This window comes from Patiria miniata, unplaced genomic scaffold (assembly GCF_015706575.1).
Source record: "Patiria miniata isolate m_02_andy unplaced genomic scaffold, ASM1570657v1 HiC_scaffold_7, whole genome shotgun sequence".
NCBI classification, from domain to species: domain Eukaryota; kingdom Metazoa; phylum Echinodermata; class Asteroidea; order Valvatida; family Asterinidae; genus Patiria; species Patiria miniata.
Window position 1 is genome coordinate 14776121 of NW_024037074.1, and position 20172 is coordinate 14796292.

Here is a 20172-nt window from a genome sequence, read left to right on the forward strand (position 1 = left end):
GATCAAATAGGGTATGCATAGCCCCCCCCCCCTCTATTTTTGATCAATTTTCAAGCAGCCTTTTCCCGGCTCATATTTTAAAGGGGAAAAAAAATTTGATACATTTTGTACTATTGGAAAAATGACCAAACCCATTAGCCCGCGTTCGGGATATTGCCCCCCCCCCCCTTCCGTCCCCTGCAAATTGGGCCCTAGTTGCACCCAAAGTTTGATTACTACACCCCTTCCCTATGGACACGCACCTCTTTTCCCCTCACGTTGAGATAATTACTTGTCTTCTATCATGATGACATTTGTTTGACGAAACGAAAAATACAAAAGCCTTAACGGAGTTATATGTCCTGGCTGTTTTATTTTTCATTCTTGTAATGAAAATGCAAGATCGGTTTCCTGTGAAATTTAATGATCACATAAAAAAAAACTTCGATGCCAAATATTGTATACAGCTGCGTTTGTTCGGGAGAAAAAACAAACAATTATAAGACTTAAAAAATGACGTTCTGGTTTACTTCGACACAAATAGTATAAACTCAAAAAAAATTGTTCAAGGACATTGATTCACTTTCTTCAAAATCCTCATAATTACAGCTTGTATTTGCATCGTGATTAATTCTTTGGATCAAAACATCTGCTATATTTATAGATATATTTACATACAAAGCTTCAGAGGTGTCATTATATTTCTTTCTTTTTCTCCTCTGTTTCATAAATCATTGTACAAACAGAACATAAACATGTACATGTATACGTTGGAGTTACGAACAAAAATTAAATTCTCCCATTCCAATTTTTCATTTGGAATTGGGGGCAATATTTCTTTTCTAATGAAAAATATCAAATGACACAATTTTGATCACTAATTGAATATGAACTAGCGCGGTTTTAGAACAGTAAACAATTAAATTATTATTATATCGCATTCACACAGATCTTATCTTTAGCTAAAACCTTCATTTCTTATTCAAAGAAAACGTTTTTCAAATAAAGGAAATACCAATGTGCTGAATAAAATAACTCAATTTTTCTTATAGTTACGTATTAAATGCAAAACCATGTTTTTGCAGGTACCCTGTTTATCATTATTAAACACTTTTCTATTTGTTCATTTCTGTTTGGCTCATACATTGATTCAAAACAGACATGAAACTGAACAAACCCAAACCCCACAAAACATTTACCAGACAAAACAAAAACAAGTGAATAAACTCTCAAAAATGGTTCATGATGTAATCACTGAGGCATGTTATTTTTAGGCATCATTTGGGTGATAGGCATTTGCATGGGAATTTGGGCAGGCATGATTGGTCGTTGCTGGGTCAAGAGCTGCTTGAGAGAGTTAGCCTCTTGTCTCAATGTAGCCAGCTGGGCGCGCAAGATGTCATTCTCCTTCTGGAGAAAGTTGGCGCGCATGGACACCTGGTCTTCTCGTCGCTTGCGAGAATCTCGCGATCTTTTGGCCGCCATGTTGTTACGGGTCCGGCGCTCAAAGTATTTATCGTCTTTGTCGTTTTCCGCGACAGGCTTTTTGGAGTTCCGTCTCTTAGAGGTCGAAGCTGCACACTGAGTTGGCACTGAAAAACAAAATAAAGCAAGAAATGTAGATGAGTTTATGTAAATGAGAATCACCCCCCCCCCCCCATCCCCCTTCATAATGGCGCAATAGTTTATGTAATTATGATGAAAATGAAGTTGGTTTGTATTGAATCCAATTTACAAGTCCCTCTCAAGTCATGTAGTTCCAGGTCAAGTGACAAGTTAATCGAAACTCTGAAAAGGGCCAACTTGCGATCGACTTAATTATCATGCAAGATGTGACTCAGTAGAAGGGAGATTTCAATTTAGTTTTCATCTTGACTTACTATTGCTCATCATATCGATGTTGTTGTTATCGGTGATACCTGGTGGTGAGACACCCTGTACCATCATCTGATGCTCCGGCGACACCATCTCTTGTTGGCCGTTAGGTCCCGGGGATTGGATTACCATCTGCGGTACCGGCATGGAGGTTCCCTGGGGGCTGTTCAGCTGGATGAAGTGCGGCGCGAGACTCATGTTCAGATTGGAAGCCTGATTGTTGGGCATCATTCCAGCTGACATGTTTATGGACGGTAAGGTGGCCGAGGCAGCACCAGCCGGCATGCTGTAGACGTTCTCGGGTGAGGAAGCCGATGTCGTCAATAAGTGGCTAGAGTTTGGCGTTTGTAGTTGAGAGGTGGGTGTCAGGGTATGCATAGTGGATGGATCACCGTGTCCAATCGAGACCGGGGTTCCCATGCTTGAAGGAGGCATCAGGTTGACTAGAACTGACTTGTCTTCGTCTCTAGACTCACCGTCATCAGTCGGGGAGGCGTCTGAAAGAAAAACAAGGAGCAGAAGGTGTGACTAAGATTTGTGCCTCATATACGGTAGCTTCACTTTGTTTTGACGTCTTGTGAGCAAAGGCAAGCGAAATGTATGCACACAATAAGACGTCATTTACGTGATGGTCCAGGAAACATAGTATGAGAGGGGCAGTGATAAACTTGCATTGAGAGGCAAATTCAAGTAGCACAAACTGACGACATTTCGTTGGTTATGGGGAGAATAACAGAAGGGTATCGGTTTCACTGGGGGGAAAAAAACGGTGACATTTTTCGGCCTTTAAAATTTCAATAATGTTAGCTTGATAATTGATTTCATTATTCAAAGTCAAAGCCTGCTCACCAGACGGAGGAGGCGACATCATCTTCTGTCCGGTGTTCTGCGCATGCGCAGCTTGTACGGCATGCAGCAGTTGCTGCTGCTGCTGTTGCAACTGCTGTTGGTGTTGGACAGCGAGCTGCAACGCCGACAGGCCGCCCATGTCATTAGCCGCCTGCAATGCTTGACCAAGCAGGGACGAGTGGGTGACTTGCATGGGCAGCAAGGGTGGTAGGGAAGACATGTTCATCGAGGCGGGTGGGTGTGGATGGACGGCGCCGCCTGACACAGAGGTTATTATCGGCACGGATGGGGCGGCACCGGCCGGTGCCATGTTCGCCTCCGCTATGCGCCCCATCTCCTGGGCCTGGGCCTGGGCTTGGTAAGCAGCTGCAACTGCTGCAGCTACTGCTTTGGCGTATTGCTGCTGGGTTCCTGGTTGCTGTTGCTCATGTTGTTGTTGTTGTTGTTGTTGTTGCTGCTGTTGTTGTTGTTGTTGTTGTTGTTGTTGTTGTTGTTGTTGTTGCTGTTGTTGTTGCTGCTGCTGCTGCTGCTGGTGGTGTTGTTGTTGCTGCTGTTGTTGCGCTGACTGCGACTGCATAGTGATAGGAGAGGTTGTGGTCTGATTGGTGTTTGACACCGAGCCGTTTGGATCCATTTCTTCCACTGGCAGTGTAAGCTCCCTGTAAAATCCTGTCGACTGGGAACACTCCTCCGAGTCTATATACAGGGGCAAAACAAATTTAAAACCTTCAAGAATCAAGTAAAGGGCCACGCAAATCCCTAAAAAAACATTTCTTTTCGAGAGAAACGATTATTCCTTAAACGTTATTAAAAGCTGTGAATGAGGGAATTGAAATAAGGGAGCATCTTTCATAACAAATGGATATATCCTTAACAGTTATTAATTACCAATATGTCAACTTCTTTCAAAGATCTTGATTAATAACACCACTGATTTTTGTTTTCTAATGGCAACATAATATGACCAATAACATGCAGACTGATAAGTGAAGCAATCATCACCCATCTGAAAATACCCGCCCAACAAACAGAAATTTGCGAAGGAAATGCGCCTCGTAATAAGTCACAAGAAAATGTTGAAAACAAAATGTGTTCTGTAAAATGCACTACTTCTTAAATGGAGTTGCCGCCCATCCTTTATGAAAACCTATCTGTTGACTAATGATGACATTTTGCGAAATACATGTACTGGGAATTCCCGAACATCCAAAACAAAGGTTAAATAGCAATGAATTTGATTGATGGATTGATTTCCACGGTGTCGCCAAACATTTTGGATAATTCAACAGAGTGAAAAATAAAGTTATAATCATAAAGTGGATTTTAATTTTTATAAAACATTACTACATGTACAATGATTAAAAAAGGGAAATAATCTAACTTTTTGCTGCAGCAGAAATTGGCTCGAAAATTCATGGTGTCGGACAAACTCAAACAAATAGATATTTGGTGTACTTTCTAAATACATGTTCAGTTAAAAGTAACAACTGAACTGTTGAATATTGTTAGAAATATATTTCAATAAAATGCATGTAAACCTTTCACCGTTCATTTTGTGGCATTTAACATTTTGGAATTTTTGGCATGGATGTTGATATTTCCGTGGAATTGCGAATACATTTATTTTAAATATTATGGCGCATCTGGACTACTATATCAAAGCCTTCGCGGCCTTCGGACAAAATGTATTCCTTGCTCCATGGAACAACTGACCCTTGTCCAATTCATGAATGGGCCAGACGAAGAAACACTTAAGAAAATCGTTAACTACAGACGGTTGCCAGACAAAATGCACGCTTATTGATGCGCGTTCAAGAGTAGAACCTCCCACGCAGGCAAATCATCCAAACTGAAGTCGGCAAAACAAAATGTAGTGTATAATTACAAAGTTATCTCTACATATTTCAGAATAAAGAGGATCAGGAGCGGGTCTGATCTTAAAAAAATAAATACGTAAATAGTTATGGCAAAACGAAGAACCCAAAATTAAAATACATGACGAAAGTATACAAACTACAAACATAATTTTAAAAAAACTGGTAACGGCATACCTCCCTTACTCAAGATTTCCTGTAAAAAATACAATGTTTTTTTTTCAAACTTTTTAAGCCAGTCAAATTCTGCATTCTCAAAAATAAAGTTGGCCTAATCCAACAAAAAAATATCACCAAATTCGATGGAGAACAAAAGTTGAGTCCAAAAGTTCGATCACGAACCACGCTAGGTCACGATTCTTACATAAGAATAATACTCTTAATTTGGGCATACTCCATGGTTTGAGGTTTGGCAAAGAACATGCAGTGGAAAACACTTTATCCAATATTATTCTGTTTTCTTAAAATGCTACCACTAGTACCAGTACCAAATGCATACAGTAAAACATACACAGAAGAACACCGTACAGTACTTTATCAAAATATGCAGAACAGGATACAAAACCATACTTATATAAGAATCGTCTTGAAATTCTCTCTGTGTTTAGCCAACTATTTTTGTTAATTCAAAACATTTTAAACAAAACTGAAATATACACATATGGAAAGGCCGTATGATCCAAATGCCATGTTTGCATGATGCCTTATCCATAGAGGAAGCTTTATCTTTTGTGTTACGCAAGGCGTTTCAGACAAAGTTTCCCCATCAACGAATTTTCTCCTTTCCGAATTGCTAATCCATGAATTTTGACACGAGACAAAACCGTATGAACCCCCTAGGCTTACATAACACTGTTACGCCCATCGACCTCCCTCTAATAACATCTCAGGGATGAGCCAAAAGGGATTCGATATGTGTTAGGCAACATTACGCAAGATGGCGACCATTGTTTGTCATGGGTTTATTGAACACAGCAGTTATTCAAGGCGAAGCCTCTAAGCTGGGCCGGCATGGTGGCCGTGGTTATAAGGAGAGAAAATTACGACAAATTACGTAATGAAACTGCTGAAATAGCATCCACAAACCAGACAACACAACACTTGCAAGACACGAGGTCAGAATCCAGCATGTGCTCCGATGATGATGTTGGGGAGAGTTTCAGTCTCTGAGCTAGTCCCGACCGAGAAACAACCGGGGGAAATCTGGGTGTGTTCTCGGGGAGAAATGGGAACAACGGCCGGTGAGCATCGACCGACCGTGTTTCCTCGTCATAGTGTGTCTATTTAGTCTGGTGTGAAATATGAGGGCAGTTTTCGCCAATGGATAATATCTTGGATTAATGATCTGTGGATGGACGGACAAAACTCCGCAGATTTCATCACTGAGCACGATTTAGTAAGCTCAAAACTTTGTTCCCTCGCTCAACAAGGTGTTTATGAAACAAGGTATCACTTTTATTCTATTTTTTTTCCATTTCCTTGAGAAGTTTTTTCCACTGATCATTCTTGCTTCCAAGTTCCATCCAGCGAGTTGACTCTTCACCATTTCTGACTTACCTGGCGATGTTGAAAGTCGATTATTTCTCTTGGCAAAGGAACTGATGTGTGGAATGGTCGGAGAATCCTGCTCTTCACCAAACTGAGAATAAGTCTCGTAATTCGGGCTCTTCTCACTCATTTTCTGGGTTGGCGATGGCGGGTTTAGAGCTAGCGTGTTCATGCACAACACTAAGGGACGGGGGCTTACATTTTCACATAGCCTGAATGTTGCACGGTGTAGGCTATTGGAAGCGGTCGTACATGCACATTACATTGGGCATGCAGCAACGTAACGGGGCGCTGGACCCGCAGGACCGGACACTGCATATGCATGACGGATTACATACAATGCAACGCTAAGCCTACGCATCATTACGTATTCATAAGGAAAGATTATGCAAGACTGACCACAACTATGTTATCAGGCCACACACGGACTTATTAAACACGGGAAGGTGATAAACCTGGGGTTTAGGGATGTAATTCCGATTTAAATACGTCATGATTTTTGGACATGGAAATGGTCATATTTTTGAGGCCGAAAGTTGTCCTCCAATAGAAGTTCCTGCTCCATGGTGATGGCTAAATAATATTAATGGAGGAAGGACCCGCACCCATGGCTGAAGTATGCAAATGAATCATTCAAGGACTTCTGTGAAGCCGTTGCTGAGCACATCAGCACGCCAGAATAATGAGAAAAGCCAGACACATCAAGGACATAGGTCTGGTCAATATGGTCTGAGCATATGGCCTGAGCAGGGAGGCCGAGGCATAAAATCGTTCTGTACTACTGACCAGTAATAGCCTACATGTACATAACAAGGCCGCGCCGCACACGCACTGTCGTATATGCGTATACAAAATAATCGTATATTAATTCCCGCTCGCTTAAATCGTGTAAACTTCCTGTTTATAATTATTAAAATATTCGTTGATGTGTTGGGAAAGGAAGAGCATAAAACTCCAAACATAGAGAAATACTCGGACACTCCTTGCGAAGTTCTAGATCTTGTCTCTCTTCTAGTTGTACCATAGCAACCAATCTGCCCTAATCATGTCTCCAGCATGGATGAAGTGGATGTCAACATGTCAATAATTTCCTTCTCTGTCTCATACTTTCTTCTTTATTTCTTGCTTGCAGCACAGAATATGCACAGAGTAAGAAACATATAATACAACGAACGCATTGTTATTAAACAGCGCCCTATTATTGTAAACGGCGGTGTACAAAATTTGATATCCCAGATAAATTCCTATTCATGCTAACCTATTATACAAATACATGTATATCCCTTTTGAATGAGAAATCAAACACTTGAAAACTTCCGCCCATGTTTGGTTATACATGTAATTAGTTATAATTGGAATAATTATTATTTTACAAATTTCGAACGTCGAGACATGTCAGAAATTCAACACAACCTCAAAACTGGAAGTTACTAATTATGTTTTGATGCCAGAATGAAGCAGTATACCCATACTTCCGTAGGCCTACATGTTCTACATAATTATTTTGCATTTACAGACAATTATAAACGTATACAGAAGTATCCTCGTTGGTTAGAAGGGGTGAGTAAAAAAAAGCGGAACCCAAACCCCCAAAGAGAAATTTCATATTAAAAAAAATTAAGTAGCACCAAAAAAAATAATGACTGGAAAGCCAATTTCATAAAGCTACTTTTAGATGAAAAAAATACTGAAATTGCTCAATCCGTTCAAAGAATATCACCATTTAAACGCAATGACCCTAAAACCTGTTTCGTCTTCCCCCAAAAGTACACAATATCTTTATTAACAACCCTGGTTAGACCATGGAGCCATGGTTAGACAAACAATATTTTTTATATAATCCACTTTAAAGAAAAGAAGAAGACGGGCCTTCAAAAGGACTTTGTTGCATATTTTTGAACTTTTAAACTGAGGTTTAATCGATGGTGATGTTTGAAGACAATTGTGACGACGATTCTTGACATTGCATTTTTGGCGAAAGAGGTTTTAGGTTTATTGTGTTTGAATGGTGATATTCTTTGAACGGATTAAGCAATTTCAGTAATTTTTTTCATCTAAAAGTAGCTTAAGAAATTGGCTTTCCTGTCATTATTTTTGCTGCTACGTACATTTTTTTATTATGAAATATAATGTTGGGGTTTGGGTTCCGCTTTTTTGACTCCCCCTGTATATCCTAATTTTCATTTGCTTGAAACATGGCTTTGACATTTTAACAAATAATTGAATTTAGGGAGGAGGTTTAACGGTGAGCGATATTTGTACGAATTCTAGATTTCACCAATATCGCAAAGACACGGTCCCATGGTTTTATATTTAACAATTCAGTTCATAACTCAGGCAATTTTTGGAAATCCTTCTTGTAGCTTGTTCGGCGGACATAACAATGAAAACAACAGTCGTCAGTTCCATTTTTTTGGCTATTCCTGAGTTTTGTGAGGTAATAGCTGGGAGAGTGGTCCAATGGAATATTCCGGCGCATTAATTCTCTTTTCTCTTCATGCGTACTGTACATTAGATAAAATCAACATGGCAGCTGTAGTGTAACAGTTCTCATCTGCATCCAGTGCCTTCAGTAAACTTACAAAATACATGTAGTATAATAATGAGCAAAATATATACAAAATACATGTAGTCAAATACATTGCAAAAGGCTATAGGTGGAAATGGCAAAAAAAAATGTTCTTAATACATGTACTTTAATAGTAGGCAGATTGCAAGTATATTGTAATCATTCCAGCGTATATACATTTGATCGCTTACCCTTTTTTCACAGATTAAAGGTACTAGTCTAAATTCCATCCGTAAAATATGATTACATTTACTCCCTAAAAAATGTTCCCAACATTGGGACAAATCTCGGATCCAAAATGGCAGACTGGATTGGGTTTCGGAGGGTGTAAAATTTGTAAATACTTGTGCAAAGAATTCTTTGAATTAATGTTCTTGGAATTCTTAGAAATCTCCGGAAAGATCGTATTGCTTAATATCGAATTAAACTAAATACCACGGATTTTTGTCTTAGTTTTCAAAGTTATAATCATGGTATCGTACGTAATGGGTATACAATCACTTAAAAAATCGGGCTGATTGTGCCAAATTTCAGAAGTACGGCCTAAAATATTTTTGCATGTGCGGTTTTCGGTGGTTTCATATCATTTTATTCAACAGCGACAACCTCGTATTGATTGCCATGGTCTTGACTCCGCCTCCCTTTGCTATCGAGGTTGCTATATTCTCCTCCCTGCTCCACAGGTTGGAGCACAGCTCCGCAGTCTTCTGCACTGCGCACGCTCCCTGACCATTGACCTCGGTCCAGGTGACTGTACTGACCATCCGAATCAGCGGCAGTTGCTCCAAGGGCGTTGTAATCGTTGCATTCGTCAGGAATTGTCTTTGGTGATTTGGCCAAGGCGCGATCGAGATGGCTGTATTCTTCAGTCGGGTCGATGAACTCATCGGAAGCTTCCCGCTGCGCATGCGGATTGGACATGGCGTAGGTAGCGCCACCAACGTTGAAGTGTTGAGGAGGAGATTGGAACGCCATTGCGTAGGAGTTGTCATGGTGATGTTTTCCCTCAAGCTCAGTGCACTCTTCATTGACATCTTGAGAATAAATAGAGAATGGATGTCTGTCAGATGTAATTTTCTTATGTTTAACTGTCAAGAAATGACACTGGAATGTCAAGTAATAACATTAGTTGAACGTGAAGGAATGACATTGGAATATCAAGGAATGACATTGGAATATCAAGGGAAGGCATCCGAATGTCACTGACATTAATTTGGTATGAACTGATTATTTCTCAGACAACTGAACGACTCAATCGGGCTTTAAACTATAAAGAGAAACATATGTTGTTACCTTTTGCATTTTCATAATGCACCTCAGGCGAAATGGGGAGATTGTCATCAGTCCTGCAAAGAAAGTAAAACAAATATAAACGTGTTTATATAATATAAAAAAAAATAATTTTGATGCCAAACATCAGATTTCCTTGAAAATATATTTTAATTTGGAAGGACGGCAAGGAAGAAAATATCCTTTTTTTCAAAATATCTCAACATCTTTAAACACCTTGAAACTGCCCCAAGTGCGTATGTTTCCTGTGATAGAGCTGTATACATATTCTGGTCCGATGTCACACCACGGAGCATATCATGGCGGGCCCACTACGCTTTGTGTTTCTTTCACAATATTTCGTCAAAGTAATCCATTAGTGATATAGCAGGATGACGTGCACCAGCGAAACCGATCACTGATAGACTAGACCTTTCTGTTATTTGTAAGCATTGCGCGCCATTTTTTATGGTCCACCGCAAGCGCACGTGGTTGGCAACATATTTTCCCAAAAAAAGTCCTCCTAAATCCCTCATTACATAAGAAAAAGGCATGTTAAGGAATTATTTGGTAATTAATTTTGAATTTTGAACACTAATTTTTTTAATGTAAGTAGGCATAACTGTTCTTAGTGCCAACCACACGTCGCCGACAGAAAGGTCTATATCAAAGCCTATTACCTTTTTTTCGTGGCTTGTTTGCGCCTGCGTCGGATGAAGAGCAGTGAAACAATCAACACGCATACAAAGATACCCGCTATCACTCCACCAATCACGGCGCCCGTTACAGAAGAGCTTAGGCCTCCAGGATCATCTGGCTCTGAACCAAGCGTTGGGGTTGGTAGGCCTGCTTCCTTTACTGAAATATAATTAAATAAAAGAAGATATGAATAGCTAAAGTTGAATTATCTCATTAATCCAAACATCCTGGCCGCGTGAACATTTGTTTTATAAAATAGGAGGAATGATGTATAATGTTATTAGTGAACAAGTGCATCTGAGCTAATAAACTGAATTTTTATTCATTTCAAATTGTAATGCCCATCCAGATGTTTCCAAATCTGAATGAATAAGATCTTGTGATACTGTTGTACTTACTGATACAAGTTCCATTGATTGGGTTGCACGTCTCAATTTGCTCATCACAGCTGCAGTTGTGTCGACAATTGCTTCCGTAGTAACCGTCCGGACACTCTACAGAACAACTGTATTGAAGCAAAGATACATTATGTACATGTACTAATCCATTTTCAAGCTATCGCGACAATAACAAAAATATATCATGGGTTTAGGTCTAGTGAAGATGCTTTTGGAACATCCGGAAGTATTCGTGGCAAGTTTCCTCCTGCCGAACACGCAAGTCAGACAGCAAACTATTAAAATGTTGGTACAGAAACAGAAAGTGACTCATCAGAGAAATACATGCATGTGAAAAGAGGCGAAGGGTTGGCACAGAAACACATGACATAAGAGAGTTTGACGGACGCACAAACAAAAAAAATGACCCTACTTCATTCCGTAGAACCCAGGTGGGCATAGACAGCTGCCATCAATACGGTTGCACTCCAAAGCGTTGTCAGGACATATGCACGTCTTGGTGCAGTTGCGTCCGTACTTCGATGGTCCGCAGCTGTTACTGCAGTTCAAGCCCATCCAACCAGCTGGACAGTCACAGTGTCCAGTCAGGACATCGCAAGTGGCGTTGTTCTCACACTGGCATTGCTTGTCGCAGTCCACACCATACTTACCATCAGGACACCTGCCATTGAGGGGAAAAGGTCAATAAGATATCAAAGTTCAACAGATTTGATAATCCGATCGGTATGTTGAGTCTTTTGTGGATGTGTGTAGTTTTATTTAAAAAAAAAAAAAAAAAAGGAAATAAAGGAGGGATATTTTGGGGTGTTTAAACATATAAAAAGGGGATATGCATCATAATGCAGTCTCTCTTTACAAACCGTCTACGGTAATCGATTGACGTAAATTTGCATTAATGGTGTCCCCGAAAGAATATGATCCTTATTCACTTTTAAAATCGAGATGTCGTGAATTCCCAACTCCTTAACTTTTGGGAGATGTCCATTCCGGGCTACTGTAATCGAAGAGAAGGCTTCACATGAAAATGGTCCCCTTCCATCGATGTTTTTGCTCGGCATATTTTCTGACGAGTGTGATTGTACCCAATTTATTTTTGTGTGGTTTTACGAATTTGGAACTCGAATAGATTTTAATGATTAATTATCAGAATCAAAGTCTCTCAGTCCAACTTGTCCTCGCCATTGATAATGCACATGCACACACAAAAAGCAACTTGTCCCGCACATCCGAGGTTCAGAGATGAGGAGTCCTTGACACATTCTTCAATCTGCTGTGACAATCCATATATGCCTACCAACTGACTGGCTTTGGGGTAATAACATAAAATTCTCACCCGGCATAGAAATTGCAGATACCCCCCGAATCATCCCTCCAGCCTGGCGGACACTCACAGACATTGGTGGTGTGGTTGCATCGTTGCCCGTTGATGCATTCACCGCCACAGTCGGGACACACACCACTGTCACTTGCTACAAGAGTGCAGTTTCTATCGTCGAGTTGTTCACTGACACATCCATATATCCGATCGCATTTGTATCCCCCACCGTCACACGAACATGTCTTTGCACAGTGTATGCCGTAGTGTCCCGTCTCGCATTCTTTTGGGAATAAATAAGTTTATAACTATTGTATTAATGTATGTAAAGTTGTAATCAATAATATGCGCGGTGTGACCTCAACATTTCTTGCGAACCACGTACGATCAGAAATTGTCAGGACGGTCATGTCAATCACCTGAGTCTTCCAGACTTAGGTCACGTGACAAGCTTTCCAAAATGAGCCATGTCAAATATTGTCCTTTATAATATCAATTATGCTGCAAGTCAAGCTTGTCTGGATTCAGACAATGACCTCTTGATCCCTCCTGTATCCTAGCTGATTGAGGGCGCTATTATGCAGTTCTGAGTTCAGTTCGCTTTTGTCTACCCCGTAAAGCTAGCCAATCGCTTTCATCAATTTGCACGTACCGATTTAATATCATATCCCCGCCATACTATTATTCCACGGGCGTTTTGGCGACACCATTGTGGTCTCATTGGATAGATTTCTGCGCGCACACGGAATGTAAGCGCACCATTGCAATCACGACGCTACAAGCTATACCCACAATGCTTTGCGTATCCTACAACGATATCTCAGAGTGAAAAAGATCATCAGCCACATTGATGATTTTGAATTCAAGCTTTCGTTTTAAGTGAATAAAAACGGGGAGTAATATAGCTTTGAATGAAGTCCTCGGAGGAAAATTAATATACCTGCGCAATTTCCTCCCTGCATTGTCCATCCGGGACAGCACTCGCAGGTCTTTTGCTTCACCAATCTATATTCAGAGTACTCTCTGGGAAAGAAAACACACACAGGAAATGTTCACTTGAAAATTCAATTGCACGTATTCCGATAATATAATAATAATGTGGTGCTTGTATATAGCGCTTTATACCAAATGTCTTAAAGCGCTTCGTAACTATTACACCTATTCATCAGGCCATGAGACCAGTTTTTGCAGCAGCTCGAGATCAGCGCAATCTGGTTTCTACCTTCACAGGTACCCATTTTTTTACTCCTGGTCCTGCTTCTGGTGGTTACTGCGCAAACACCTCCTAATAAGTGGTTATCTCGCACAAGTCGGAGTGGTTGGCGCAGTGAACCACTCTATCCTGGGATAGAGGCAATTGCAGTGTAGTCCAAGAACACAAGCACCATGTTTCCCGTCAGGGTTCAAACCCACGTACACCGTAACCATAGGACCACGGGCCGGGCGCCCCATCACAAGGCCTAGATGTAGTCCCAGCATTTAAAAGTATTTCCGGGGGAAATTCGCCTCCGGGGCGCTGTCCAAACATTGTATGTTTGCACACATCATGAGATACAACATACGAGCGTTTTACTACCATTGGCCCTGCTACGTTTGCATTCGCCTGAAAACGGATGACAGACAATCGACTTAATATATCTTAAAGCTATTTCTCTGTGATAAAAGTACAGTGCGCAATTCAATTAAAACCTATACGCACTGGGGGTTACTGGGGTGATAGACTACCAGGTACTAGTGTTTGGGGAAAGGTGAAAACATTTCTTCCCAAGATAAAATAATTGAGCAAATTGTAAAACTTGATGCTTACCGACGACAGAGGAAAAGGCACCACCAAGGTCTTCTTGTGGTCGTCGTTCGAACTGACACATATTCGATATACCTTCAAGAAATGACCGAAAAGGCGAATTTCAAATTGAAAATGGATTGGAAACCGAGACTCAGTGCTAAGCCATTGTATGACATGGGCCTTATTCACGAGTCAGCCATTTTGAATTGAAAGTGAGGTAAAATCTTCATTTCTGGAAAATGCAAGAAATGAAAGCAAGAAAATTACTAAGTATTTAAGCCAGATTAAAAAAAATGAAAGTAAAATAAGGCTTCATAAATAGTCTGGCATCATTCCATTCAACAGTTAACAATTTATGAAATACATTCAGGGAACACGACAAAATGGCCGCCTCGTGAACAACGCCCATTGATGACGTTATATTTTTAGATCCTCTCTACAAAAGACAGGGCTGAGGTCCTCGGTTTCAGTGCATATTTGGAAGTCATCAATAGGACACACGTTTATACGAACATACACACCCCGCAGTCCGCACCAAAGGTAAGGAGCCCATTTTGTTTGTCATTGACACACCAGGTTCCCAATGTTTGTGCACGTAAACGGAAAAGACAAAAAACAAAAAAAACAAATAGGCCTAAGGAACTTCACGCGAATTCAAGCCAACAACCATGAATCTTCTACTCAAGTATCGAAAGTAAAACCAGCATGAACCTGCTTGTTCCTGTGTTGACTCTTCTCTTGCTACATTTTATTTGAATAGTATCCGGGTTTTAAATACACGTAGTGCCTGTGCCGAAAGGGCATTACGGTCATGACACCGTTGCAAGTACATCATCACATGGCGCAACTGATACGGATTTAATTTCAAGGTAAATGTTTTTTTTCGGGGCAAAGGGCCAAACCTTAGATTGTAGAATTAAAAGGGACTTTCCCCAAAGTATACATCGATTTTAGAGGAAAAGCAATGCGGCAACAGTTAAACCATGTCACAACATAATTATAACAAGCTCAGCTGAGAAAAAAGGGGGAAATGATTAAACGATTAAACATCAGGCATCATTTTCTTATGAAATATTGAAACAATGAGCGTAGGAGGAAAAACTCCTTCATGACTATTCCAAACAGCGGCGTAGCCAGTGTTCTCACCATACCGGGTGAGTTGGTAGGGGTGGGGTTGTTGCTGGATGCTACAGTGGGGGAGGAGCAATTTATGTAGCATCCATGCTGAAAAGTAGACAGGTTTTTTTTTTCATCAGTCTCCCGGCTTCCGTAAAATCAAAAAGTGTGTACGTGTACAGGGTTCATTACGGGGTAGAACACACAATAGCACAATAGACCCCACAAGGAAGTCTTTATAATCAACCTGCCCCATAAGGGAAATGCTATGGAGTTTGAGATTTCAATAGAATACAGGAAAACAAAAGAAGAGAAACAAAGGTCTTTTCCATAAGTATCTGTGGGTAAGACTGTGTGTGTTTATGGTGTAAATCAAGGACACACAAAGTCATGACGAGAATCATGGAGTAATTGAGGACAGGAGTAAAAGATCGATGACGAGAAACAATAGAAAATCCTCGATTTACGCCATAAACAAACCTGATGGTGTGTGTGTGAGTTTGTTTCTGCATTGAACAATAGAGGACAATAGGGTCCCCAACTCCCAAAGGTCCCCAATTTGGATTAGTGTACAAAACATATGGGCAGTCTTCCTAAAAAGTTGGAGTACAAACAAAAGAGGGACATTAGGGGGTCCCCTAATTGCAGGCAACTACACACTTGCGTGTGTGTTTGGGGATAATGAGGGGGGGGGGGGAGGGGCTGGATCGGACACCATGTAGATACCATCTTTCTAATGGAACACCCTTCAAAGCGGACCCCAGCGGACAGGAGCTCTCCATGGCGGCACAAATAAAGACGTTCGCGCGACGGCAAAAAGGGTCACTCGTGAAAAAAAGGCCGCTCGTGAAAAAGTATAACAAAATAGCGGTGGGGCCGAAGTTTAGCTTTGGAGCCGAAGTATAGGGGGCGTGTGCCCTCCCCCCTCCTGGCTACGCCACTGGTTCCAAGGTTTCGATCTTCGAATCAAAACACGAGTCTCAGCAGCCGCAATATACCCAGAACATCCTCGTAAGTTCTTATCATTCGGCGTGAGCAGTTCGTGCATAGGATGATGAGAACATAATACAAGCTAATCAATCGACTTACCAGCATCGGTGTTGCGCACTGTCACACTCATGTTCGTCGTCACGGAGTTGCGATAAGGACCCACGACACAGGAACACCAACAAAATCAGAGTCAGGAATAAGAAAGTGTGTTTGGTCATTGTTATTATCTCTGTGATGAGACGCATGCCCTCTCTGATAAATGGATGAGAGGACCGTACTTGTTGCCGTGAAGTGGTAGGATCACAACAAGAAGGAGCTTACTGAACGATGAGTCGAGCAGATACGGCAGAACTGCGTCGTTTGTTCCCACCAGTACACTCTCAGTCTCAACTGTCCTTCTATTCTATGCGCGATGTTGTTTTGTGGCATGAAAACCGCAAACTGTGGTAAATATTAACTAACAAGGAAACGCAGTGTGTTTTCACCCGGCAAGTTTCATTTCTGTCGTATTAGTTCTGTTTTCACGGATCTTCCTTAATTAAGTTCCTTGTGTACACAGTGCCTAACAGGTGCATTGAGCACATAGGTCCCGGTCATAGCGTGAAGGTCTGTGCATGATCACACTGAATGCATGTAATGTTACACAGGTACTGCGGAGTTCGTCATGTATAGAAAGGCAGGCGCATTGAACCGTATCCGGTTGTGACACTAACACTAACAGTGCACAGAGGCTCGATATACCCCTTTTTTGAGTTATACTTCATGGGCAAAAAAGCCACCTGCTCATTGAGTATCCGGCATCAGTAACGGATTACATAGTTTTGTTTAAATCAAAGACGATGCGCGGATGCGTTGTTGAACCCCAGATTATTTGGGGGTGGGGTGGGCATGGGGTGGGGGTTGGATGGGTGAGATGTTGACGTTAATTCCCAAACAGAAACCAACTGTCATAGACCCCAATGATAAATGCCCCCACTTCAGAAATTCAGGAAAAACTCTCCAAGGTGTTCGAGACATACATCCAATTAAAGCTTATTTCATCATCTTTCATTGTCTTTTCAATGTTCGGGGGGGGGGGGGGGGTTATAACTGATGACTTTTAAGAGAAATTTCCATCCGAAGATGATCACCCTTAAAATCGTTCTGAACTAAGCCCATCGCGATTTTGAAAAACAATGCCTACACTCCATTGCAAAATAGAGTGCTTTTAGTTTTAGGGACCCAGTTTCCGAGCCAAATACTGCAAGCTCACAGTCCCGTGCACAGCTTGGCCGGCATGCAAATCGTGATTTGGCCGACGTAGGCAATTTTGGTCCCATTTACTGGTCTGCAACCCTATGCATTATAATATAGACTCATCACAACCGGTTACACGTGACCTCGCTTTTTCGGGAGCTTACACTGGACATGTGTTAGAGCGCCATCAACGACTGGGAGCTGAACAGTGAATTCACGCTCCGTGTCATAAAACAAGACTATTGGTTGCTCAGATAGTAAAGGCTTTGCCAAAATACCACCTGAATATACTTCATACAATACTGACGTGCGGATGATGAATCTTTTATTTATTAAAAGCAAACAAAAAATCACGTATGTTTTTTCTTTTCTTTTTTGAGAAAATAACGATACAAGAATTGTACGGATGATATCTGTTTTATTTGGAGAAATCTGTTTTATTTGGAAATGCGTGTGGGATGTATTATCAATAAAGCCAAACACAAATAAATATGTTGTTTGTCTGTTCAATAAAAGGTACTTGATCATAAGAAGAAAAGATGTACCATTAAATGTATTTTACGACAATTATTTTTCATAAATCGCTTAGAAAACTATACCATTGAAACATGCATAATTGCATCAAACCTATACATGGTTAAGCCCCCCCCAAATAGTCGGTCTCTAGTCAGACCGAAGTTCCGGAATTGATGCGGCGACGCGGGTTTTTTTTTCAAGCTTGTATTGTACAGACAAGGTACTATTTTGCTTTTTTGTGCCTCATTATACATTGGTGTCCTCCAGATTTTGCCTTGGTGCCCTTTATCATTTGCCTTGGGGCAATTTCCCCATTCCTTGGTGCTCCTTGGTACAAACATTTGAGGAGGCGCGGCAATAGAGGGCGCTGTCGTAGCTTCCGTGTTAATTGAAGAAAAAAAAAGGTTGACGCGCATGATTAAAATCGACGCGCTCGCTGACCAGAGACCGAGTATTTTTTTTTTGGCCTTACTTATATTTATCTATGTTTTCTCTATCAATATATGGCGAAATGCATTGGTTAAACAACCAATTTGGAGTTCGTTCCTCCATGATTGATAACGGGCAACTGAAAGCAATAAAATAACTCCCAGACATTCCAAGTGAGCCAAATATACATATAATTTTAATGAACTTTTTTGCAGCACGTGCAGTGGGTGTAGTTAGTAGACCTGTGGCCTGCAGTGTCGCTGCACCAGATCAGTTTCATTTCCTTCAGGCAAAGGACAAAATTAAAAACAAAATTGTAGCGTGTGTTCGGTTACATCAGTTTCTGGAGACAAAATGAATTTGTTGAGACAAAACGAAACAAGCAGTTGTTGTTGATAATGTAGGCTACAGTAGCAGCGGAAAAAAACTAGGATAAAGGGGAGAAATAGTCCCTTGGAATTTTAACCGGAAAAATTCATTGAGCATTTTTATTATGAGGCTGGAAATAGGTCACATCGTTATATAATTTTATCCATCTTGTCTATTTTCTTATAATGTTGCAAAAAAGAGCTCAGGCCTGGGAGATAACATCTGTCTGATAATTGCATTAATTTTTTTATTGTTTTATAATTGTTGATCTGTCCTACTCGTTTTGTCTGTTTTCTCTTGTAAATGACAGCTGCTTTTGTTTCTCTATTTGCATAAATTATTTGCTGACGCCTACAGCAGTTTAATTAAGTAAACTCGAACAGGTGCTGCTAAATGGCACATATTCCGCTTCCTGTTTCCAGATGTCACATCATGATTTTTTTCTGATATTCTTATTTTTGTGTGTGTCAGTCTTCTTCGGCACCAGCGTTAATTTCCGTTATTAATTAGGGAGTAAGACTTGAAAGTCTTTACAACTTTCAATGGGTTTTTGACATTTTGTACGACGACTATGTGTAAATAAGATACAAATTACCAGATAGGGTCTTCAGTATATAGTGCTACAACAGAGATATCCAAGTGTTGAGGCTTCAATCACACCGTCTAAATTGATCAGTTCATTACAATGTGAATGTTAGTAGGCAACACTGGTAGATTGTACTTGTAGGATTATAGGCTCAAATAGCGGTTTTTAATGTACGAACCCCTACTGTACACATGTACATGTATGCGAGTTCATGGGTGTGGCGTTCTTATATGCCTCTATCATTCTTATAATATTACCACGCAAAGATATTGAACCATTATGTATAGGAACAAGTATATTGATAACATCACTTGACCTTAGTCCTTGTGATTTCAGCAGCCCATCTCATGGACACAGTACTGGCAATAATATCTCTCTACATCTCTGATTCGATCACGAAGAAGAGTGCTTTTGCCTGAATGGTAACATCGATAAAAAGTGTCGATCTTGCCGTGCGTAATTTTAAGATACAATATGCATTTTCTCAGAAGCCATGCGATAAGATTCGCGGGGAACCAAGCGGACATGTAGAGCCGAGGACACCAATGAGTTTTAAGTGATGCTACACTGGCAGGTTTCGGCCACATGTCCTTAATAGTATGGTGGTATTACCTACCCATAATGCTTTGGGTTTCCTTCACATGCAGTACCTTGTAAAAAATAAAAGCACCTTTCAGGAAGCCAGTCTAGAGTGTATTGACAGTAAGCTCTGAACCACGTGGAAAACTCAAACAGAATAATTAACGATGTGATTACTTAATAAGAAGCT

At 40.7% G+C, this 20172-nt stretch overlaps 2 protein-coding genes across 2 annotated transcripts; both read right to left on the bottom strand.

Moving 5' to 3' along the window:
* Window positions 1-323: 323 nt before the first annotated feature.
* LOC119718917 (transcription factor SPT20 homolog) lies at window positions 324-6446 on the bottom strand. Its single transcript, XM_038188355.1, has 4 exons — window positions 6135-6446; window positions 2704-3399; window positions 1860-2351; window positions 324-1571 (listed from the first exon to the last, which is right to left on the bottom strand). Exons 1-4 carry the CDS (start codon window positions 6295-6297, stop codon window positions 1231-1233), a joined length of 1692 nt encoding a protein of 563 aa, XP_038044283.1. The 5' UTR covers window positions 6298-6446; the 3' UTR covers window positions 324-1230.
* A 1702-nt stretch (window positions 6447-8148) lies between these two features.
* LOC119745978 (multiple epidermal growth factor-like domains protein 10) lies at window positions 8149-16931 on the bottom strand. The gene is made up of 9 exons (XM_038222714.1): window positions 16367-16931; window positions 14183-14254; window positions 13316-13398; window positions 12394-12658; window positions 11473-11721; window positions 11061-11167; window positions 10644-10821; window positions 9988-10040; window positions 8149-9728 (listed from the first exon to the last, which is right to left on the bottom strand). The coding sequence occupies exons 1-9, from the start codon at window positions 16510-16512 to the stop codon at window positions 9283-9285; spliced, it is 1599 nt and encodes a 532-aa protein (XP_038078642.1). The 5' UTR covers window positions 16513-16931; the 3' UTR covers window positions 8149-9282.
* Between the last annotated feature and the right edge of the window lie 3241 nt (window positions 16932-20172).